Raw genomic sequence first — 25,786 nt, 5'->3', positions numbered from 1 at the left:
ATTCTGAAGGAATGCTCGTTTGTTCTGCTGGTGGCTCCAGCATGGCCTCACAGGTTTTGGTATGCGGATCTTGTCCGGATGGCCTCTTGCCATCCGTGGATTCTTCCGTTAAGACCAGACCTTCTGTCGCAAGGTCCTTTTTTCCATCAGGATCTCAAATCCTTAAATTTGAAGGTATGGAGATTGAACGCTTAATTCTTAGTCAAAGAGGTTTCTCTGACTCTGTGATTAAAACTATGTTACAGGCTCGTAAATCTGTATCTAGGAAGATATATTATCGAGTCTGGAAGACTTACATTTCTTGGTGTCTTTCTCATCATTTTTCCTGGCATTCTTTTAGAATTCCGAGAATTTTACAGTTTCTTCAGGATGGTTTGGATAAAGGTTTGTCTGCAAGTTCCTTGAAAGGTCAAATATCTGCTCTTTCTGTTCTTTTTCACAGAAAGATTGCTAATCTTCCTGATATTCATTGTTTTGTACAAGCTTTGGTTCGTATAAAACCTGTTATTAAGTCAATTTCTCCTCCTTGGAGTTTGAATTTGGTTCTGGGGACTCTTCAAGCTCCTCCGTTTGAACCTATGCATTTATTAGACATTAAAGTACTTTCTTGGAAAGTTTTGTTTCTTTTGGCCATCTCTTCTGCTAGAAGAGTTTCTGAATTATCTGCTCTTTCTTGTGAGTCTCCTTTTCTGATTTTTCATCAGGATAAGGCAGTGTTGCGAACTTCTTTTAAATTTTTACCTAAGGTTGTGAATTCTAACAACATTAGTAGATAAATTGTGGTTCCTTCATTATGTCTGTGACAGACCCTTCTGTCAGGACTGAAGGAGTTAACTGTGTTTAGCTTTAAGAAGCTAATTTCTAAAGACAGGTTGCTGGCTACAGCCATAATTTAGTTAGTGATAAGAATTCCATTGTTTGATCACCCTCAGAGAGAAAACGCCTAAGTGATAAGAAGAGCCCAGAGTGTCTTGTGTTTAAAGTATTCAAGTAATGTGATTCTATTGTTTCATAAAAGGGCGTCTTCCCCTTTTTTATCTAATGTACAAGAGTCTTTCAACCCCCCCATCTGGGGTCAAAACCTGTATAAATACTAGGCATTCAGCCTTTAATAAAGATATTCTTTTTTAAACCTGAAATGTGGAGCTTGGTCTCATGTTTGCAGGGAAACTGATCGAGGTTGTGAAGTGCTGATTCTGTATGCAGGACATTGTTCCCTGGTACTAACCCTTGGTACACTGTTGGTACCGTAACAATTGGTGGCAAGCGACGGAATGAACCTTATCGCCCAGAAGAGCAACTACACAAGCCAGTAACCTCAGGAAGAGGGGGATTATTACAATACTGACTAAGATGGAAAAGAGAAAAGTAAATTTTGCAGCTTTTAAAAACTTCCTGGAAACAGAAGGAGAGATTGATGGGTACCTTGCGGATTTTGAGAGGCAATGTGCACTACACAAGGTACCCGCAGAGGACTGGGTCATGGGTATCTGGAAAATTATCCGGCCGGGCCAGTGAGGCTTTTCGGGCCATTCCAGATGAGGAAGTCGGGGATTATAATACTATAAAAGAGGCTCTGCTCTCCAGGTATGCGGTTACACCGGAGGCATACCGGAGGCGGTTCAGAGACACTGTTAAATTAGCTGGAGATTCCTACCTTGAGTGGGCATGTAAGGTGCACCGCACAGCAGCTCACTGGATAGCGGGGTGCCAAGCCATATCTGGGGAAGAGGTGCTGCAGCTATTCCTGTTGGAACATTGCTTCGACAAGTTACCCGCAGGAGTTCGAGAGTGGGTTCGGGACCGTAAACCCTCCACCCTGCAGGAAGCGGCTCGCTTGGCAGATGAGTATACGGATGCCCGCAAACTGGACACTGCTACCACTAAGCCCCCTGCTAGAGTGGAGTACAGACCCCCAGTCACCCCAGCAGCTGCCAGTTACCAAACCCCGGCGCACCGCTATACCACACGGCCTCCGGCCACGAACTACCCTCAGAGAGCCCTGTTCAATTCGCGGTGCTACTCACAACCTATTCGGTGCTTTAGATGTAAGCAACTAGGGCACAAAAGACCAGAGTGTCCCCTAAACGCAGCGAACCAAGCGCAGTCCTGGAGAAGACCCGCCGGCGGAATCCCACGTAATCCTCAGCCTGCGGCCCGCTACGTAGAGGCGCAAGAATGCTGGAGCATCCTACATGAGGCAAACCTTGTGCAAGCTGCCCACCGGAATAACCGGCAACTGGTTAAAGTGAATGGGAAGAAGGTCAGTGGTCTACGGGATACTGGTGCTACCATGACCTTGCTTCAAAAGAACTTGGTGTCTGAGAAACAGTACACTGGAGACACTGTGGCTGTGAGGGTAGCAGGGGGCGATGTGTTCAGCCTACCTGTTGCCAGGGTACATTTGGATTGGGGAGTGGGCGCTAGACCTGTGAATGTGGGGGTCAAGAAGGACTTACCTGCTGATGTTCTTCTTGGAAATGACTTGGCCCCCCTTGTTTCTGCCTACGCTCCTATGGGTCCCGCTGATGTTAACCCTGTGAGTACCCGTGCCCAGATCCGTGCAGCAGAGACTGACCCACCTGCTGCTAAGACCCAGGACGCTGACCTCAGTAAATCTCTATCCGCTATTGATATGTGGAGGTCCCGTTACAATGCGCTGATGAAGGAGAAGAGGAGCGCAGAGGAAAAAGCATGTTTAGAACGTGAATCTCTGCTAGACAAGCTGCACCGACAGACTGCAGAAAACACCAGCTTGAGAGTGGGACATGAAACCTTAAAGACAAACTTAGCGACACTTGAGGAGAAGCTGACGCTGGCTCATAGTGAGGTGCAGCAACTCAAGGGCACCCTATGTCAGTATGAAGGGATTGTGGATACCTATAAAGAGCAGGTACAGAAAACTCGTAAAGAAGCTGATGGGATTTTGAAGGACTGTTTGGCCCTGGTCTGGGCACTGAGGAATTTGAACCCTTGTTTGTATGGACAGGAATTCTCTCTCATAACGGGAATACAGATGGATTGTCCCAGCAAACTGACATGCCTACCACCTCCTAGTCCGGTCATCCCCAGGTTGACCCGCAAAAGGGTCAAGCCGGGTCTGCCGGAGTGTTCCACAAGGGGGGAGCTATGTGACAGACACTTCTGTCAGGACTGAAGGAGTTAACTGTGTTTAGCTTTAAGAAGCTAATTTCTAAAGACAGGTTGCTGGCTACAGCCATAATTTAGTTAGTGATAAGAATTCCATTGTTTGATCACCCTCAGAGAGAAAACTCCTAAGTGATAAGAAGAGCCCAGAGTGTCTTGTGTTTAAAGTATTCAAGTAATGTGATTCTATTGTTTCATAAAAGGGCGTCTTCCCCTTTTTTATCTAATGTACAAGAGTCTTTCAACCCCCCCATCTGGGGTCAAAACCTGTATAAATACTAGGCATTCAGCCTTTAATAAAGATATTCTTTTTTAAACCTGAAATGTGGAGCTTGGTCTCATGTTTGCAGGGAAACTGATCGAGGTTGTGAAGTGCTGATTCTGTATGCAGGGCATTGTTCCCTGGTACTAACCCTTGGTACACTGTTGGTACCGTAACAATGTCCTAACCCTAAGAATTCTAAGGAGAGATCATTGCATTCTTTGGATGTAGTTAGAGCTTTGAAATATTATGTTGAAGCTACTAAGACTTTCCGAAAGACTTCTAGTCTATTTGTTATCTTTTCCGGTTCTAGGAAAGGTCAGAAGGCCTCTGCCATTTCTTTGGCATCTTGGTTGAAATCTTTAATTCATCATGCTTATGTTGAGTCGGATAAATCTCCGCCTCAAAGGATTACAGCTCATTCTACTAGGTCAGTTTCTACTTCCTGGGCATTTAGGAATGAAGTTTCGGTTGATCAGATTTGCAAAGCAGCGACTTGGTCTTCTTTGCATACTTTTACTAAATTCTACCATTTTGATGTGTTTTCTTCTTCTGAAGCAGTTTTTGGTAGAAAAGTACTTCAGGCAGCTGTTTCAGTTTGATTCTTCTGCTTATAATTTCAGTTTTTTTCATTATAAGATTTAAACTTTATTTTGGGTGTGGATTATTTTCAGCGGAATTGGCTGTCTTTATTTATCCCTCCCTCTCTAGTGACTCTTGCGTGGAAGATCCACATCTTGGGTAGTCATTATCCCATACGTCACTAGCTCATGGACTCTTGCTAATTACATGAAAGAAAACATAATTTATGTAAGAACTTACCTGATAAATTCATTTCTTTCATATTAGCAAGAGTCCATGAGGCCCACCCTTTTTTGTGGTGGTTATAATTTTTTTGTATAAAGCACAATTATTCCAATTCCTTATTTTTTATGCTTTTGCACTTTTTTCTTATCACCCCACTTCTTGGCTATTCGTTAAACTGATTTGTGGGTGTGGTGAGGGGTGTATTTATAGGCATTTTGAGGTTTGGGAAACTTTGCCCCTCCTGGTAGGAATGTATATCCCATACGTCACTAGCTCATGGACTCTTGCTAATATGAAAGAAATGAATTTATCAGGTAAGTTCTTACATAAATTATGTTTTTTGCAATTGTGGGTGTTAGGCCCGCGGGTGCGTCAAATGTTAGACTTTATTGCGTCATTTTTGGCGCAAACTTTTTTGGCGCGGAAAAATACGTTTTTGACGCAACTTCGTCATTTCCGGTATCATACGTGACGCCGAGACCTTTCACACGGTGGCGTCATTAGTGACGCAATTGTGTCATTTCCGGTCATTTTTGGCGCCAAAAAAGTTTACGTTACGTTGTGCGTCATACTTGGCGCCAAATTTTTTTCATTTTTTCAATACCCCATTGTTGTTTGCCTCCTGCTTTCTTCTCTATCAAGAGGCCTATGCTTTTGCATTTTTTCCCATTCCTGAAACTGTCATTTAAGGAAATAGATAATTTTTCTTTATATGTTGTTTTTTCTCTTACATTGAGCAAGATGTCCCAATCTGATCCTGCCTCTGAAGTTTCTGCTGGAACATTGCTGCCTGACATCGGTTCTACCAAAGCTAAGTGCATTTGTTGTAAAATTGTAGAAATTATTCCACCGAATGTCATTTGTAATAGTTGTCATGATAAACTTTTACATGCAGATAGTGTTTCTATCAGTAATAGTACATTGCCAGTTGCAGTTCCTTCAACTTCTAATGTGCATGATATACCTTTAAATTTTAAAGAATTTGTTTCTGATTCTTTTATGAAGGCTTTGTCTGCATTTCCACCTTCTAATAAACGTAAAAGGTCTTTTAAAACTTCTCATTTAGCTGATGAAATTTCAAATGACCAACAACATAATAATTCATCCTCTTCTGATGAGGATCTATCTGAAACAGAAGATCCTTCCTCAGATATTGACACTGACAAATCTACTTATTTATTTAAAATAGAGTATATGTGTTCTTTATTAAAAGAAGTGTTAATTACTTTGGATATTGAGGTAACCAGTCCTATTGACGTTCAGTCTAATAAACGTTTAAATGCTGTTTTTAAACCTCCTGTGGTTTCCCCAGGTGTTTTTCCCATTCCTGAGGCTATTTCTGATATGATTTCTAGGGAATGGAATAAGCCAGGTACTTCCTTTATTCCTTCTTCAAGGTTTAAGAGATTGTATCCTTTACCAGAAAAATCTATAGAGTTTTGGGAAAAGATCCCCAAAGTTGATGGGGCTATTTCTACTCTTGCTAAACGTACCACTATTCCTATGGAAGATAGCACTTCCTTTAAGGATCCTTTAGATAGGAAGCTTGAATCTTATCTAAGGAAGGCCTATTTATATTCAGGTCATCTTCTCAGACCTGCTATTTCTTTGGGTGATGTTGCAGCTGCATCAACTTTCTGGGTGGAAAATTTAGCGCAACATGAATTGGATTTTGACATATCTAGCATTGTTTGCTTACTGCAACATGCTAATCATTTTATTTATGATGCCATTTTTGATATTATCAAAATTGATGTTAGATCCATGTCTTTAGCTGTATTAGCTAGAAGAGCTTTGTGGCTTAAATCTTGGAATGCTGATATGACATCTAAATCTAGATTACTATCTCTTTCTTTCCAAGGTAATAATTTATTTGGTTCTCAGTTGGATTCTATTATTTCAACTATCACTGGAGGAAAAGGAGTTTTTTTGCCTCAGGATAAAAAACCTAAGGGTAAATCTAAGGCTTCTAACCGTTTTCGTTCCTTTCGTCAGAATAAGGAACAAAAACTCAATCCTCCTCCCAAGGAATCTGCTTCCAGTTGGAAGCCTTCCTCAAATTGGAATAAATCCAAGCCATTTAGGAAACCAAAGTCTGCCCCTAAGTCCGCATGAAGGTGCGGCCCTCATTCCAGCTCAGCTGGTAGGGGGCAGATTAAGGTTTTCAAGGATTTTTGGATACAATCTGTCCAAAATCATTGGATTCAGAGCATTGTCTCTCAAGGGTATCGAATAGGATTCAAAGTAAGACCTCCTGTGAGAAGATTTTTTCTCTCACGCATCCCTGTGAATCCAGTAAAAGCTCAGGCTTTTCTGAAGTGTGTTTCAGACCTGGAGTCTTCAGGGGTAATCATGACAGTTCCTCCTCAGGAACAAGGTTTGGGGTTTTATTCAAACCTATTCATTGTACCAAAGAAAGAAAATTTGTTCAGACCAGTTCTGGATCTGACAATTTTGAATCGTTATGTAAGAGTACCAACTTTCAAGATGGTGACTATAAGGACTATTATGCCTTTTGTTCAGCAAGGACATTTTATATCCACAATAGACTTGCAGGATGCATACCTTCATATTCCGATTCATCCAGAACACTATCAGTTTCTGAGATTCTCTTTTCTAGACAAGCATTACCAATTTGTTGCTCTTCCATTTGGCCTAGCAACAGCTCCAATAATCTTTTCAAAGGTTCTGGGTGCCCTACTATCTGTAATCAGAGAACAGGGTATTGCAGTGTTTCCTTATTTGGACGATATCTTGGTACTAGCTCAGTCTTTACATACTGCAGAATCTCACACGAATCAACTAGTGTTGTTTCTTCGGAAACATGGTTGGAGGATCAATTTACCAAAAAGTTTCTTGATTCCTCAGACAAGGGTCAGCTTTTTAGGCTTCCAGATAGATTCAGTGTCCATGACTCTGTCTCTAACAGACAAGAGACGTTTAAAATTGGTCGCAGCATGCCGGCTCCTTCAGTCTCAGTCATTCCCTTCAGTGGCTATGTGCATGGAAGTTTTAGGTCTCATGACTGCAGCATCGGACGCAATCCCCTTTGCTCGTTTTCACATGAGACCTCTACAGCTTTGTATGCTGAATCAATGGTGCAGGGATTATACAAAGATATCACAATTAATATCCTTGAATCCCAATGTACGACACTCTCTGACATGGTGGATAGATCACCATCGTTTGGTTCAAGGGGCTTCTTTTGTTCGCCCAACCTGAACTGTGATCACAACAGATGCGAGTCTTTCAGGTTGGGGAGCTGTTTGGGGATCTCTAACAGCACAAGGGGTTTGGAAATCTCAAGAGGCGAGATTACCAATAAATATATTAGAACTCCGTGCAATTCTCGGGGCTCTTCAGTTCTGGCCTCTGCTAAAGAGAGAACCGTTCATTTGTTTTCAGACAGACAATATCACGACTGTGGCTTATGTCAATCATCAGGGTGGGACTCACAGTCCCCAAGCTATGAAAGAAGTATCTTGGATACTTGCCTGGGCGGAATCCAGCTCCTGTCTAATCTCTGCGGTGCATATCCCAGGTGTAGACAATTGGGGGGCGGATTATCTCAGCCGCCAGACTTTACATCCAGGGGAGTGGTCTCTCCATCCAGATGTGTTTTCTCAGATTGTTCATCTAAACAAAAAACTTCCCAGATACCTGTCCAGGTCCAGGGATGTTCAGGCAGAAGCAGTGGAATGCGCTGACACTTCCTTGGTGTTATCAACCTGCTTACATCTTCCCGCCTCTAGTTCTCCTTCCAAGAGTGATCTCCAAAATCATCATGGAACAGTCTTTTGTGTTGCTGGTGGCTCCAGGATGGCCACACAGGTTTTGGTATGCGGATCTGTCCAGTTGCCCGCCTTGGCCACTTCCGTTACGGCCGGACCTACTATCTCAAGGTCCGTTTTTTCCATCAGGATCTCAAATCATTAAATTTGAAGGTATGGAAATTGAACGCTTAGTTCTAAGTCATAGAGGTTTCTCTGACTCAGTGATTAATACTATGTTACAAGCTCGTAAATCTGTCTCTAGAAAGATTTATTATAGAGTTTGGAAGACTTAAATTTCATGGTGTTCTTCTCATAAATTCTCCTGGCATTCTTTTAGAATTCCTAGAATTTTACAGTTCCTTCAGGATGGTTTGGATAAGGGTTTGTCTGCAAGTTCCTTGAAAGGACAAATCTCCGCTCTTTCTGTTTTATTTCACAGAAAGATTGCTATACTTCCTGATATTCACTGTTTTGTACAGGCTTTAGTTCGTATTAAGCCTGTCATTAAATCAATTTCTCCTCCTTGGAGTCTTAATTTGGTTCTGAAGGCGTTACAGGCTCCTCCATTTGAGCCTATGCATTCTTTGGACATTAAACTACTTTCTTGGAAAGTGTTGTTCCTTTTGGCTATCTCTTCTGCTAGAAGAGTTTCTGAGCTATCTGCTCTTTCTTGTGAGTCTCCTTTTCTGATTTTTCATCAGGATAAGGCAGTTTTGCGGACTTCTTTTCAATTCTTACCTAAGGTTGTGAATTCTAACAACATTAGTTGAGAAATTGTTGTCCCTTCCTTATGTCCTAATCCTAAGAATTCTTTGGATGTGGTAAGAGCTTTGAAATATTATGTGGAAGCTACTAAAGATTTCAGGAAGACTTCCAGTCTATTTGTTTTATTTTCTGGTCCTAGGAAAGGTCAGAAGGCTTCTGCTATTTCCTTGGCTTCTTGGTTGAAATTTTTGATTCATCAAGCTTATTTGGAGTCGGGTCAGGCCCCGCCTCAGAGAATTACAGATCATTCTACTAGATCAGTCTCCACTTCGTGGGCTTTTAAGAATGAAGCTTCAGTTGATCAGATTTGCAAAGCGGCCACTTGGTCTTCTTTGCATACATTTACTAAATTCTACCGTTTTGATGTATTTGCTTCTTTGGAAGCAGTTTTTGGTAGAAAAGTTCTTCAGGCAGCTGTTTCAGTTTGATTCTTCTGCTTTTTGATTTAAGTTTTTTTCTTTCAAAAATGAAAATAAACTTATTTTTTTGGGTTGTGGATTAATTTTTTCAGCGAAATATGGCTGTTTTTATTTTTATTCCCTCCCTCTCTAGTGACTCTTAAGTGGAAGACTCCACATCTTGGGTATTGATATCCCATATGTCACTAGCTCATGGACTCTTGCCAATTACATGAAAGAAAACATAATTTATGTAAGAACTTACCTGATAAATTCATTTCTTTCATATTGGCAAGAGTCCATGAGGCCCACCCTTTTTATGGTGGTTATGATTTTTTGTATAAAGCACAATTATTTCCAAATTTCCTTTGTTGATGCTTTCTACTCCTTTCTTTATCACCCCACTGCTTGGCTATTCGTTAAACTGAATTGTGGGTGTGGTGAGGGGTGTATTTATAGGCATTTTGAGGTTTGGGAAACTTTGCCCCTCCTGGTAGGATTGTATATCCCATATGTCACTAGCTCATGGACTCTTGCCAATATGAAAGAAATTAATTTATCAGGTAAGTTCTTACATAAATTATGTTTTATGCAATATGTATTTTTAATAAAGTATTTAACTGTAAATGTTTCACATTCCATTGTTCTTCACAAAAAAGAAATATGTTCAACGTATTTTAAATAGATATTACTATATGTTTATATATCATAAATTATTTTCTTTCAGCATGATGATGGTCCACAGGCCCCGTCCATTTCAATGTTTGGGCGACAGTTCTAATGACACCTCTAAAGACCCTGCTTTGTCTTTCCTATCTATATGTTTCCTATTCTCTACTCGGCTATACTTTAAACTAGAGAGAGATGGGAGGTGGGAGGGATTTTAAGCTTTAATATGGGTTCTTGACCTCCTCCTAGTGGCGAGAAATATATCCCATATGTTATGGAGGACTGTAGACCATCATCATTCTGAAAAGTAAAGAATTTATCAGGTAAGCATAAATTTTGTTTTAATAGTTCAGTCCTTTTCTGAAAAGCACTGCAACCCCTCTGGCCCTTTTGTTGTTGAAAACAATAGCTACCACTTCACCTAACCAACCCTGACAAAGTTTTTTTATGCTGTCTTTGATTTAACCCTTTAATGACAGGGTTAATTTGTCTACATCGGAACAACTTTCCGATGTAGATAAATTGAAATCCCGTGATTGTGCACGCGATCAGGAGATTGCAATGATGGGATTATTATTATTATTATCAGGTATTTGTAGAGTGCCAACAGGTTCAGGTCAGGGGGTGTCCCTATGACGCTAGGCATGCCCTCCAGACCACGATTCCATCCTGGAAGCGCCGTTGGCTTTAGGACATCCAAACAGCTTGGACGTTCTATTCCGTACTAACAGAGCTAAAGCCCGGCGCGGTTAGGGCGGAATAGAACACTGTAACAGCGTTAAAAGGTTAAATGGGTCTCAGTCAATATTGCTATATCAGTTAATTTATTTTTGAAGATTTTCAAAATGCTTTTCCTCTTTATGGATTATTATGATGTGATGTCCTAACATTCCAAATTAAATGGTTGATTTTTTTTAGCCATTATAAATTATTTGGGTATGGTGGATACAACAAACAAACATCAACATGTATTTATGTGCCATGTATTGCCTAATGTGAGATATCAGAGATACTTGCAGTGGAATGATGAAGGCCATAAAAACATTGTTGAGTCAAGCAGTCAGTTTCGAGATCACCAATCAGTAAGTTGCCAGGGGGATGGAGGTCCAAGCCTGAGCAATAGTACCTGGATAGAGCTACAACACTGGGAGGGAGACTACAGTAAAAAATAAAAAAAGTATAAATGAAACCTAAAAATAATTACAAGTATAACACTATCATATCAAACAATATATGCAGTATAACAATAGAAGAAAATAGTATGAATAGAGGGTGAGCTAATCAAACTCTCCCCGCACCTTCCCTTACAAATAGACAAAATATAAATTATGCTTACCTGATCATTTTCTTTTCTTCGGATGGAAAGAGTCCACAGCTGCATTCATTACTTTTGGGAAATAAGAACCTGGCCACCAAGGAGGAGGCAAAGACACCCCAGCCAAAGGCTTAAATACTCCTCCCACTTCCCTCATCCCCAGTCATTCTGCCGTGGAACAAGGAACAGTAGAAGAAATATCAGGGTGAAAAAGGTGCCAGAAGAAGAAAATACAGACGCCCCACATAAAAAATACGGGTGGGGAGCTTTGGACTCTTTTTATCGGAAGAAAAGAAAATGACCAGGTAAGCATAATTTATGTTTTTCTTCATAAATGGAAAGAGTCCACAGCTGCACTCATTACTTTTGGGAAAACAATTCCCAAGCTACAGAGGACACTGAATGTCAAGACAGGAGGGTACAAGAGGCGGCCCATTCTGAGGGCACCAGGCCTGAAACCACTACCCAACAAAACCCTGCTTCATCCGAAGCTGAGAACCTAGAAGAAAAAGGCCCCAAGGACACTGACCCACAGATAGTCCAGAAGCCTAGCTACAGACCACAAAATCAGACTCAACTGAGCCAACAGTCCTCCAGGAGACACCGTCGCACACACCCCTTACTAGCGAAGAGAACACCAGCCCAAAACTCCCAAAAGGACAGGGCAAGGAAAAACCAAGGAACCCGAAAAGACAGCACAAAATTCCATAAAGGAAAAAAAAAACAGAATGAGCCCAGCTCGCAAAGACCCAAACAGGTCCTCGACAAACAAGGGGAGGCAATGCCCAGACCAACAGAAATACAAGGTCTAGGATCGGGCATCTGAACATTGATTTCTACTCTCAACATCGTGTGAAGTACCGAAAACGACAACTGAAGACGTATTCCCGAAGTCGTCAGCACTCAGAATACTGAAGCATTCAACACAAATACGTGTAAGTCAAAAAAACACAGCCGGCATCAGGATGACACAGAGAGAGAACACTTGCTAAGAAGTAAAATGCGGCTAACAAGAAATCAGATTGCAAAAACTTTAAGACAGAGGGCACCCTTTAGGCAATCCAAGCTGCCAGACCGACACAGAGGTCTCAAAAAGGGAGAAGCACAGAACCTCGACGAGGCCCACTACACCCCCGAATGAACAAGACACTAGAGCCAGTAGGTGTTCGTACAGCCACAAGATGTCCAAGGCAAGGTAATACCTTGAGGAAAAGGTCACTTGAGCAAAGGCTAGTCTCCATACCACTGCCATACGAGAAAGAGGAGCCGAAAACAAGGACGCGGAACATCCCTAGATCCGGGAAAAACCTTAAGCAGAGCCCAAAGGAAACTCTTCCGAAGGGAAAACCAGGTCCCCAAAGGAGACCCAACCCACATGGAGGAACGGACAAATCCAATGGGTCTCAGAAGAGAGCAACTATCTCCCAAAGGGAATCCCAGGGCCCCCTAAGGAGACCTAACTCACAAGGAGAAACAGACAAGTCCAAGGGTCTCACTGACAAGAGAACCATGGAAGGAACAAGTCCAAAAGAACAATTTCTAGAACCTCAGAAAGGCCAAACCGCCCTAAACCAGCGATAAGGAGGCGCTAAACCCCAATCCTCCCACATGAGGAAGAATACTCTAGGTTCCGAGAGATCGGAAACAAAAGGAGTAACAAAGCGGAACGCCGCTGACCCAGTCAACCAGCTTGAGGGCTACATAAGGACTGAAACAATCCTTCCAGACCCACGGACCCACGAGTCCTCTTTAGAATGCGTAGCTAAAACTTGTAAAATAAAACAAGAAACACAAATCGTAACGTGAGCACTCGGCGTCTCAACCAGACCAGCCAGGCAGAACAGGTGCCACGTGTCTGAACAAGCCACGAGACAGAAGAGCTGAACCCAAGCAGGACCAGCCTGCAGACAGGGCCATAACTGTCAAGCAGCCTAAACCCTCCCTCAGAGGGGAAGAGAATAAGAGACAAAACATCGGACTAACATGTCCTTAACAAAGTTCTGCAGAAGTAAACAGTGAGAATCGATCCCAGAGTGTTCCCGAAGGAAACATATAATCAAAATAAAAGTCATCCTAACTGGATAAAAGAAAATATAAGGCAACCCATAGGTAAACGACCAAGAAGAAACAGGCATACCTGCAGGACCAGCCAAACGGAATCCTGATCTTCCAACAAAAACTGGGAAGGATCTCAAAAAACCGACAATCAGGAGATTACATCATCCCCTCATGTCTAATGAGGTGAGCCATTCGAAGTAGAATACTGCGGATTCCCGTATCCGTTAAGGATAGGATCCTCTAATAACTCAAAACCGTGTCTGAGTAAAATGCGAAGGTGCGATATTCTGTAACGAAAGGCACAACACTCAGGGACAGCTACACCCGCAGGGAACTGTATAGGCCCACCCAAGGCCAGGAGACCTGGGACAATCGGGCAGGAGCACAAATGCAAATAAACGTCTGGGCTTTGCAGATGCATAATCGCCAAAAATATGTGAAAGGGAAAACGAGCTGCAACCTCTGGGGGGAACAAACCGCCCTGCAAGGATGGATAAACATATTGTGCGTTACCCGCATGTGTAGTAGTAGGGAGCGGTAGGGAACTCACCTCTCGGAGGACAGAACCCCCAGAGGCGGATGGCTCAGCGGACCCTTTATTCCCCGAGCCTGAGGAACAAGGCGCTCTAATATGGCATATTGAACATAACTGATTGACCTGCAGCAACGGGACCAATTAACATTCTTCACAAGATGAAGAGTCTGAATCTGAAATTTGAACAGTCTCAGCATCAGAATCCTCCATAGCTAGATAGAGAATATACAATATGGACTAAAGAAAAATCTAACGCCACCTGACACCCACAATGGCTGGGGCACTCACCACCTCCTAGGACCAGACACTAGCAGACCCGAATTTTTCAGTCGCCACACTGTCAGGAATGCGGAAATGGAAGACCAGAACGTAAATACGTCCAGTCACAAGATGTACCGTACAGTCCAAAAAAAGCGCGCCCAACCATAAAGTCACGTTACTTCCAAAGGCCTTTATGTTCTAGCCAAGAGCCCAGTTACCACTACACATAAGCAGATTGAATTACAAAACTAACATGATTAAACAACCCCCCTGTTCAATAATCCCCCTAGGGAGATATTAACCCTCAATTCCAAGATACCAAAGGAGCCTCACTCAGGCCCTCTATATATATATATATATATATATATATATATATATATATATATATACTTAATAAGTCCCGCTAGATAGCACCTTACAGGAAACAAATAAGTTACAATACATTCTGATGAAGTAAAATGAAATGATTTTACAGGAATCTACATCGTGGAACAGGAACACGGCCCTTCAAGTGTGACGAATAGTAGCAGCGCCTCCGCCATGGACTTAAGAGAAGAAAGCAGGCAGCAAAGTGAATTTCGACAATGCCGATTGCTTGTGGAGCTGTTAATATGAGTCAGGATGGTTTCGCAGAAAGACTTTCCCTGCATCTCCGCTCTCTAACTTTCATCCAAGCCCTCACTAAGAGACTGATAGGATTACTTAAAACTCCCGTCCCATGTCGAAGAGTACTACCCTCCATAAGAGACAAAACAAACTTCTGACACTTCTCTGCCAACCTCCTGGGACGAAAGGCAAAGAATGAATGGGGGGTGAGGGAAGTGGGAGGAGTATTTAAGCCTTTGGCTGGGGTGTCTTTGCCTCCTCCTGGTGGCCAGGTTCTTATTTCCCAAAAGTAATGAATGCAGCTGTGGACTCTTTCTATTTATGAAGAAAAAGGATATCATGTCCACTAATTTGTGAAAAGACTCTACAGTCCAACCTCATATAAGAGGTCTAAAACAATGTAAAGAAGACAGTCCAAACATTATCATCAGAATGACTGGTTCAAGCAGGATGTATAATTTCCTCTTCTGCAATTCCTTTCTCAGGTACAGGGTCTGGACCCGCATTGTTTTCCTTTTCTAGATACTACTGAAGAAGTTTAGGAGTGTCAAAAATCTTTGGCCCTGTAGAAAGACAAATTTTTCTATATTCCTGTAAGGAATATTTCCTGCATTTTTGGAAGTGAAGAAGAGACAAACCAAGTACAATATAGCACTGCATGACATAAGAACTTTATTGCAGTTACAATTTGTGCTTTGTATTTTATATTACTTTACCCTTCAGATTTTGTCCTTTAAGTTTTATTACATTTAAGTTTTGCACTCTCTATTTTGTATTTTAATGCATTCTGTATACAGCAGTGTATTGTATACATTCTGTATACAGCAGTGGATTGTAAATTTTACAAATTCTGATTATGCTTTGAAAGTTTTTATGTAACACATTAGGATCATAAGCTGTATAAGAATCTGTATATCTTTCACAAATTATATTACCCTTTGAATTTGTTCTAGATTAAATAAACCTGATAGGTTCTGAAAGTGGGAGGGACAGGTGAGTTCATAGGTTGTGTCTGAATCTCTATCACAATCCTCATGATATTCTCTAAGCATTTTATACATGCAGGTCTCTCTGGTCTGTCTCTCCAGCTATATGCAGTTGAAGTCTGCTCACAATATACTTATTTAACTAACAGAAAAGTAATGTTGCTAAACTAGAATCAAATACAAGTTATAAACTATATCGAAAACATTTCTGTTTAATTTGTATATGCTGCAAACTGAGCAGTTATATCAGTGCCAGGTGCTCCCCTGTTAACTTCACTGTCTCCTGTGAGATTTTGAGTCCCAGAGAGCTTGATTACTTTCTATGGGAGGCAGCTCTCATCTCTCTGTGACATATAGGTTCCCCTTTTTATTAGAGAATTCAGTGAGTTCAACTCTTGTGAAGTGTGAACTACAAATTCTCTCCAAGCTGGGAATGTTTTGCTCATCCCACCCTAAGAAATTCTTACCTCACTTTTACTTGTACCTATTAGATTATCATAATGTTATATAATCATAGTTTATGGTTTTCCTTTTCTTTATATTATGTTCTTTTTCAATCTAAAGATTTGTACAAACATTCATAAAACAAATAAAAGGAAAAAAGTACAGAGTCCACTAAAAAACATTGGAAGTGTTAAGATAGTCTGTAATCTTTTTTACCATCCACTTGTAATTTCTGTGTGCTTCTGCTATTCTTAGCGCAGTCACGAAAAGGATAAAACACCCTGCACTATTGATTGTGCTCTACTTGTAGTCTAGCCCAATAACTTGATATTGTTAGCTAGATTTACATTTGATTTGACTGTATATCTGCAGCATGATTTATTTTGCTCCTTATATTTTTAGAACAAGGTTATCAATGCTTGCAAAGCTAAAAATGAATGGCTGGAGCAAGCAAAAAATGCAACAGTTCAAGACTTTGTAGAACAGAGACACCAGCTTGAAACCATTGTACAGCCAATCTTCACCAAAATGAATACCCCAAGTAAGTGAATTGTGTTGTCACTGTGTTAGTAATTTCTGATTTGATAAAGGTGATAGATAGTGTGTGTATATATCAAGTCTCAAGCATTTCAGGAGCATGACAAAATGAATTGATCCATTAACAGTATTAGTGAATAATCTTAAAGGGACATGAAATTTAAAAAATCTAATAATGTTTGGTCATATATATCTTGAATATTGGAAATACAATTGTTTGTCAAATATTCTGTTCTGCAGCTCTCCAGACTTGATTTTTTTCTTCCACACCCTCCTTAAAATTTACTATAGGCTTGATTCTTATACACTCATAATCATGGAGAGAAATAATTATCTTATTTTACTGAGCACTATACTGTAAAGTAATAATCTCTCCTTAAAGGGACATAAAACCCATTTTTTTTTCTTTCATGATTTAGAAAGAGTATGCAATTTTAAACAACTTTCTAATTTACTTGTATTATCTAATTTCCTTGATTATCTTGATATTCTTTGCTGAAAAACATATCTAGATAGGCTCAGTAGCTGCTGATTGGTGGCTGCACATAGATGCCTTATGTGATCGGCTCACCCATGTGCATTGCTATTACTTTTACAAAGGATATCTAAAGAATGAAGCAAATTAGATAGAAGTAAATTGTAATGCTGTTTAAAATTGTATTCTCTATCTGAATCATGAAAGAAAAACATTGGGTTTAATGTCCCTTTAACACAAAGCATATTCGTAAACTCACCTTAATGAAATACACAAGGTAAAAATTGCCTTTAAAATAATCCCTGAGGGGTCTTATTATACTGACAAGGCATCTTATAGAATCTCACCAGACTAGAAAGCTTTAGAGAATCGGGCCCCATATGAGACCAATCACAGAAGGTATACTCTTATAAGTAGAGGGAGTGTACATTGCACATGCACAGAACGCATCAGTGACATCACCAAGGTCATCGTTCTGACATCTAGTGCTCCTCTGTTTACACCTTTGCTAGCGCACTTGAGCATAGAGAGTTATCCTATGCCAGTCATACTGCCAGTACACAATGAACCAACAAGTTCAGGTTCAGGTTCTCATCTTTTAAAATCCACATGGGCAAAACTCAGCACTCCAGCAAGAACATTTCATCACATCTTATAATTTACTTTAAGAAAAATTATAAAATATGATGAAAAAAATTGAAAAAAACACAGTTTTCTAATGTTGTTCCGCAAAATCTGTTATACATCTACAACCACCAAAAAAAAAAATAGTTTCTTAATTTGTCCTGCATGCACCCCCTTTTTTGCAGACAGTGCTGGGCTATTTTGCACTTTTTTTCTGAGTTTAGAAATACCCAATGTTTACATGTTCTTTGCTTTTTTTGCAAGTTATAGGGCAATAAGTACAAGTAGCACTTCACTATTTCCAAACAATTTTTTTTCAAAATTAACGATAGTTACATTGTCTGTCAGGAATCCCTGAAAAACCCTTCACATGTATATATTTTTTTTAGTAGACAACCCAAAGTATTGATCTAGGCCCATTTTGGTATATTTCATGCCACCATTTCACCGCCAAATGCGATCAAATAAAAACAATTGTTAACTTTTTCACTAACTTTAGATTTCTCACTGAAATTATTTACAAACAGCTTGTGCAATTATGGCACAAATGGTTGTAAATGCTTCTCTGGGATCCCCTTTATTCAGAAATATTATTATTATTATTATTATCGGACATATATGGCTTTGGCATTGCTTTTTGGTAATTAGAAGGCCGCTAAATGCCGCTGTGCACCACACTTGTATTATGCCCAGCAGTTAAGGGGATTAATTAGGTAGCTTGTAGGGTTAATTTTGCTTTAGTGTAGAGATCAGCCTCCCACCTGACACATCCCACCCCCTGATTCCCCTCAAACAGCTCTCTTCCCTCCCCCACCTCACAATTGTCACCGCCATCTTAAGTACTGGCAGAAAGTCTGCCATTACTCAAATAAACGGCTGTCTGCCAGTACCCAGTTTGCTGAATTGTTTTTGTTTTGTATTTATATAAAAAAACTATTTTACTGTAGTGTAGCTGCCCCCCCCTTAATACCCTACACCCTCCCCCTTCCAGATCCCTTTCCCAACATTTATTCCCCCTCCCTCTCCCTCCTTCCCATACATTGGACTTAATGTAAATGTAGCCGTGCACGCCCCTGCCCACTCGTGCGCACTTTAGGAACACAGGATCCGGAACTGATCCAACGATGGGCCGCCCACCCACCTCCCTTGTATCCCTCCCACACCACTAACGCTCGGCACCATCACTGGCCGATGCAGAGAGGGCCACAAAAAAGGGTATTGCAGGATGCCTCAATATCGAGGCATCACTGCAATACCCTGAAAGCATCTGAAAGCAATCACGATCGCTTCCAGCGCTTGAAAACCCAGAGGACGTGTCCTTGGTCGTTAACGACCGGTTTTTGTAGGACGTACCCTGCACGTCCTTGGTTGTTAAGGGGTTAAACAACTTTCTAATTTTCTTCTATGATCTAATTTGCTTCATTGTCTTGATATCCTTTGTTGAAATGCATACATAGTTATAATTTTTAAATTTTTAGGTTCTATGTCCCTTTAACATTTGTTGAAAAGTAAACCTAGGTGGGCTGATAAGAGCTCAGAACCATGAGCATGTATTTAGCGGTGTTTGTAATAGTGTTTGTAGCAATGGTATACATTGCTGCAAAAACTGTTGCCATTGAGTGAAGAAGTCACATTTACACTCCTTAGTTCCTAGGAGCTGACCTAGGTTTTCTCTTTAACAAAGGATTCCTAGAGAACAAAACAAATTGGATAATAGAAGTAAATTTGAAAGTTTTTTTCAAAATTGTATACTCTGTCCTATGTCTGAATTATGATAGTTAATTTCAATTCTAGTGTAGCTTAAAAGGGACAGTAAAGTCATAATTAGACGTTCATGATTTAGATAGAGAATACAATTTTAAACAACTTTCCAATTAACTTCTATTATTTAATTTACTTCCTTCTCTTGTTATCCTGTGCTGAAAGGTTTATCTAGGTAAGCTCAGGAGTAGCAAAGAGCCTAGGTTCTAGCTGCTGATTGGTGGCTGCATATTTATACCGATTGTCATTGGCTCACCTATGTGTTCAGTTAGAAACCGGTAGTGCATTGCTGCTCCTTCAACAAATGATACCAAGAGAATGAAGGAAATTTGATAATAGAAGTCAACTGGAAAGTTGTTTAAAATTGTATGTTCTATCTAAATCATGATAGATATTTTTTGGGTTTCATGTCCCTTTAATTGATGCCATACATATATAACTATGGATTGAAAACAAACATTGTTTCTTTAATGCCCCTTTAAATGAAAAGAAAGTACTAAAAACACTTGAAAGAATTTTTTTTCTTTAGATTATTGCCAATTTGGGCAAAAACTCTTAAAAATATCCCCACCCCTGCCCTAGAATCTAATGCAGGGGGTGAAAAAGAATCCAAACCGATCATCTGAAAAACTCTGTTGTCATTTTATTTTACATGATGTAAAATTGTATATGTATAATTATTAGTATTTTCATTTCTATATCTCTAGATTATGTTAGTTTGAAACGTAGGCCAAGGACGCCCCAGAAAGGAAAGAAAAGTTGAGATTTAGTGATCCAGTGGATTAGCTGCAGCAACATCTGCTTTATTGTTTACGAGTAAACTGGATTATAAAAATTACCTTTTCAGAATAAAGACACAAAGACAGTGCGCAATGTGAGAATTAATTGATATTATTATTATTATTATTATTATTATTATTATTATTAAAAAGAGAAAGACAAAAATGACCTATAAACATTAAAAGATGTGAAGTTATTTTGTACCCGTCCATATAGCTATATACTTAGTTGTAAATGTTGGATCTTGCAAACACCAACTTTCCTTCTTAATATGAGGAGAGTCCACAACCTCATTCCTTACTTGTGGAAATAAAGAACCTGGCCACCAGGAGGAGGCAAAGACACCCCAGCCAAAGGCTTAAATACCTCCCCCACTTCCCTCATCCCCCAGTCATTCTTTGCCTTTCGTCACAGGAGGTTGGCAGAGAAGTGTCAGAAGATTACGGAGTAGTTCCTTATGAAGGATATCTACCCTTCGGAATGGGACTGGAGTTTTAAGTAGTCTTGTCAGCCTCTCAGTGAGAGCATTGATGAAAGTTAGGGTCTGGAGATGCAGGGAGAGTCTTTCTGCGAACCCATCCAGACCCGTATTAACAGCACCTAAGCAATCAGTGTTGACGAGTTTCACTGCCTGCTTTTCTCACTCAAGTCCATGTCAGGAGCGATGCTACAAGACTGTCAAACTTGAGAGGCTGTGTTTCTGTTCCACGGCATAGATTACGGTAAGATTGTTTAATTTGTATACACACATGAGAACGCATGAAGACAGGTTCACAGTGTGGCTCCTTTTATCTGTAATGAATCAAGGGTTAATACCCCCAGAGGGGGCCTATTGAACAGAGGGGATTAATCACATAATTGTTTTTCTGTTTATTATGTTTTATGCTGCGATATGTGTGAGATGGGCTCAGGTAGTGGTTGGAACATATTTTTGCTGCGCCTGTTAGGCTTGGTACTCTTTTTACTATTAGCAGGGGTGGTCCTGCATGGTGCGCCATGTGACTGGGTGGGGTCACACTGATTTCCTCTTCTTCCTGACCGTGCAGTTTACCGGAGACGAAGCAGTTTCTCTGTTGGGCCTGGTTCATAGGAGGTGGTGAGTGCCACAGCCATTGGGGGTATAAAGGTGCCGTTTATCCTTTTAGATAAGTCTGATTGTAAGCGAAAGCTATAGAGGACTCTGAAATGTTAGAGGTTACTCTCTCTTTACCTAAGTCTAATACTTGTTTATATTGTGAGGAGGCTACGGTATACCCGCCTGCTCAATTATCTTCCACATGCCTTGATAAGGTTATATTGTCAAGGAAAGTCAATATGTTTAGTACCACTGAGCCGTCCACCTCTAAAGGGAGTCTCCGTCCGGTGAAATGCGCACCCTACAGTCATCACCTAATACACATGCAGCTTCCCGTAGCACTCCTAATTTTCCATCTGGAGGGACCCTTTTACCGCCAGATTTTTCTGAGCAATTACAAACAGCAGTGTCCGCGGCCTTTGGTGCTTTACCTCGCTCTACTAAGCGCAAGCAAAAGGTTAAATATTGCTATCCTTCCCAGGGGTCATCTACTAGTTTGTTGGATTTATCTGATACCAGATTATCCGCTGACCAGGGCGTCTCTGATACTTCAGAGGACGCTCTTTCTGGGTCGGAATCTGCTGCCTCTAAACCTCCAGCTGTGGAGGAACCAGATTTCAGATTTAGGATCGAAGACTTGCGCTTTCTGCTAAAGGAAGCAAAGCCTGAACAAACCAAGGGATCTTGGAAACCAGCTCAGTCCTGGAATAAATCCAAGCAGAACAAGAAGCCCGCTGAGACAAAGACGACATGAAGGGGCAACCCCCGATCCGGCTCTGGATCTGGTAGGGGGCAGACTGTCACTCTTTTCGGAAGCTTGGTTTGGGGACATGCAAGACCCATGGGTCCTGGAAGTCATCGCTCAGTGATACAGGGTAGGTTTGAGTCTCATCCACCCAAGGGCAGATTTCTCTTGTCAAACCTGTCTTCAAAGCCAGAAAAGAGAGTGGCCTTTTTAGGGTGTGTGAGGGATCTCTTCTCCTTGGAAGTCATTGTCCCGGTACCTCTGGCAGAAAGAGGTCTGGGATACTACTCAAATCTTTTTGTGGTCCCAAAGAAGGAGAGAACTTTCATCCCAATTCTGGACCTTAAGTGCTTAAACAAATTCCTATCTGTCCCCTCATTCAAGATGGAGACAATAAGGTCCATCCTTCCCTTAGTACAGGAAGGACAGTTCATGACCACGATAGACCTGAAGGATGCTTGCCTTCACATTCCCATACACAAGGAACACTTCCAGTTCCTACGGTTTGCGTTCTTGGACCAGCACTTACAGTTCGTTGAATTTCTCTTTGGTCTAGCTACTGCTCCAATAGTATTTATGAAGGTTCTAGGGGCTCTGCTTGCAGTGACCAGAACCGGCGGTATAGCAGTAGCACCATACTTAGACGATATTCTGGTTCAAGCACCATCCTGTCGTTTGGCAGCAGACCATTCAAAAGCTCTTCTTCTTCTTCAAACTCATGGATGGAAGATAAACTTAGGAAAGAGTTCTCTTATTCCCAATACCAGGGTGGAATTCCTGGGTACTATAATAGACTCCATATCCATGAGGATATTTCTTAAAGACCAGAGACAGTGCAAGCTAACTTCCGCTTGTCTTGCTCTCCAGACCTCCTTGAGGCCCTCTGTGGATCGGTGTATGGAGATAGTTGGTCTCATAGTGTCCTGCATGGACATCATTCCTTTTGCCAGATTCTACCTCAGAACACTTCAACTGTGCATGCTGAGACAGTGGAACGGCGAACATTCGGATCTGTCTCAACAGATTTCTCTGGACAACCGGTCAAGAGAATCGCTCTCTAGGTGACTCTGTCATGATCACCTGTCCCAAGGGACATCCTTCTTGAGACCATCCTGGGAGATTGTGACTACAGATGCAAGTCTCACAGGATGGGGAGCTGTTTGGGGTGCCAGAAAGACACAGGGCCTGTGGACTCGAGAGGAATCCCTTCTCCCGATTAACATTTTGGAACTTTGAGCGATCTTCAATGCTCTGAAGGCTTGGCCTCTTCTGGGTTTGTCCCAGTTTATCAGATTCCAATCAGACATTACCCCGGTGGCTTACATCAACCATCAGGGGGGACAAGGAGCTCCCTAGCAATGAGGGAAGTATCTCGGATTCTGGAATGGGTGGAGGCCCACAACTGCTCTCTGTTAGCAATCCACATTCCGGGTGTGGACAACTGGAAGGCAGATTTCCTCAGCAGACAATCCTTCCATCCGGGGGAATGGTCTCTCCATCCCAAGGTGTTTGCAGAGATTTGCAGCAGATGGGGGATCTGGAGATAGATCTCATGGCATCCCGGCTCAATTCCAAGCTACCTAGATATGGGTTGCAGTCCAGGGATCCTCAGGGAGCTAATAGATGCATTAGCAGTGCCCTGGAGGTTCAATCTGATTTACTTTTTTTCTGCCATTACCACTTCTACGTCGTGTAGTGGCCCGCATCAAGCAGGAGCAAGTTTTAGTGATTCTAATTGCTCCATCGTGGCCAAGAAAGATGTGGTTTGCGGATCTGGTGGGGATGTCCTCATCTCCTCCATGAAGGTACCTTGTTGCAGGTCCTTTTGTTCATCAAAATCTAGATTCTCTGAGGCTGACTGCATGGAGATTGAACTCTTAGTCCTCGCCAAGAGAGGTTTTTCTCAGAGGGTTATTGATACTCTCATTCAAGCGCGTAAGCCGGTTACTCATTGCATCTATCATAACGTGTGGAGGACCTACTTATTCTGGTGTGAGGAACGTGGATTTACCTGGCATAAGGTCAGGGTATCCAGGATTCTTTCTTTTATCCAGGATGGTGTGGAGAAGGGCCTTTCTGCTAGTTCCCTTAAGGGACAGATTTTGTCCCTATCTGTTTTACTTCACTAGAGGCTCGCTGAGCTTCCGGATGTCCAGTCTTTCGTTCGGGCTCTGACTAGAATCAGGCCTGTGTTTAGATCTAGCGCTCCTCCTTGGAGTTTAAATCTTGTTCTTAAGGTTCTGCAGAAGACTCCATTCGAGCCTATGCATGCAATCGACATCAACTTACTGTCTTGGAAGGTTTTTTTCCTACTGGCTATTGCCTCGGCACGCAGGGTATCTGAATTAGTGGCCTTGCAATGTGAGCCTCCTTACCTAGTATTTCATCCTGATAAGGCTGTTCTTCGTACTTGGTTAGGTTTTCTTCCTAAGGTAGTTTCAGATTGCAACATCAATCAGGAGATTGTGGTTCCTTCATTGTGTCCTAACCCTTCTTCTTTGAAGGAACGGTTACTTCATAATTTGGACGTGATTTCGGGCCCTGAAGTTCTATCTTTAGGCTATGAAGGAGTTTATTTTTTTTTTATTCATATTTTTATTGCTAGATTAACATATTTATACAGACATGTGACTCAACGTAAATCATACAATTTTTCCCCCTTTTTTCCTTCTTTCTTTCTCATTTAACCAGGTACAATTGTGATCCTGTTTACTCTCACTATAACATCATATTCACAGAATAACAAATACCAAATACATAAAAAAAGGAAATCATAAACAGTCCGCTATTAAACAGAAATTATCTAACGGAGGTTAAGACTATTTATTAAGTCCCCTTTTATTTTTGTTTTGATTCATAACCATTCCTCTCTGAGTCTACTTTCCATTATATATAATGTATTTTCAAACCTTGTAATGAGCTCTCTTTGGAACTCTATCTTGGTTCTTAATCCAAAACTTAAATTTTTCAAAAAACCTGCTAACGTTTACTTCAACATTAACCCAAATATCATTTTGCTCAATCAGAAATTGCTTCTGTACTATATTTTTCAATGTTTTAATTGTGGGTGCCCGTTCATTCTTCCACCCTTTCAAAACCAAGTTTCTACTTAAAATTATAAGCATTGCTAAAAATAATTTGCACTCTATAACTTCTGTATTCTTAAAGCTTAGGATATAACATGTTCCGCCTGTAACAATAATTGCATATTGCAGATTTTGTTAGCCCAATATGATATCATTCTCCAGAATCTTTGTAATTTTGGGCAGTCCCATAAGCAGTGAATTAAGTTGGCTTTAGCCTTTTTACATTTCACACAATTAAAATTATTGTGCTCATTTCCCCACTTAGACATTATTTCTGGTGTTATATAAGTCATCCATACTATTTTAATATGTTGTTCCCGTAGGGACATTGCTAGTGTAGCTCTTTCTACTACCCTGATACTTTTTAATATAACTTCTGTTGTCAAATTAGGAAAATACATAGCCTTCCATTTAAGTGTAAGTTTATCTACTGGATCCTCATATTCTGTCTGTTTTAAAATATTATATAGAAGTGAGATAGAGTATTTTTTATTTTTGTATGCACTAAAGACTGGCAATAAGGCTGAGTATTCCCAGTCTAGCCCGTGTAGATTTATGAGTTTTAAACAGTAGTCTCTTAATTGTATATATGCGTAAAAATGTGTATTCCTGCATTGAAATTGTTCTTTGGCCGTCTCAAAATCTATAACCTTTGAGTTGTTCTGTTCCCTATTTAC

The 25,786-nt window shown here is 40.9% G+C and overlaps 1 protein-coding gene across 1 annotated transcript in view; it reads left to right on the top strand.

Annotated features, from left to right (window-relative positions):
- ANKRD45 (ankyrin repeat domain 45) overlaps positions 1-25,786 on the top strand; it is a 306,215-nt gene that overhangs the window by 243,406 nt on the left and 37,023 nt on the right. Inside the window, exon 4 of the mRNA XM_053693255.1 lies at positions 16,429-16,567. Within this exon, the coding sequence (XP_053549230.1) occupies positions 16,429-16,567 (139 nt within the window). The remainder of the gene's footprint in view (positions 1-16,428; positions 16,568-25,786) is intronic.

The sequence above is a fragment of the Bombina bombina genome, chromosome 10 (assembly GCF_027579735.1).
Source record: "Bombina bombina isolate aBomBom1 chromosome 10, aBomBom1.pri, whole genome shotgun sequence".
Lineage (NCBI taxonomy): Eukaryota > Metazoa > Chordata > Amphibia > Anura > Bombinatoridae > Bombina > Bombina bombina.
The sequence above is the reverse complement of the archived record's forward strand: the minus strand, read 5'-3'. Positions and strand labels throughout refer to the sequence as shown.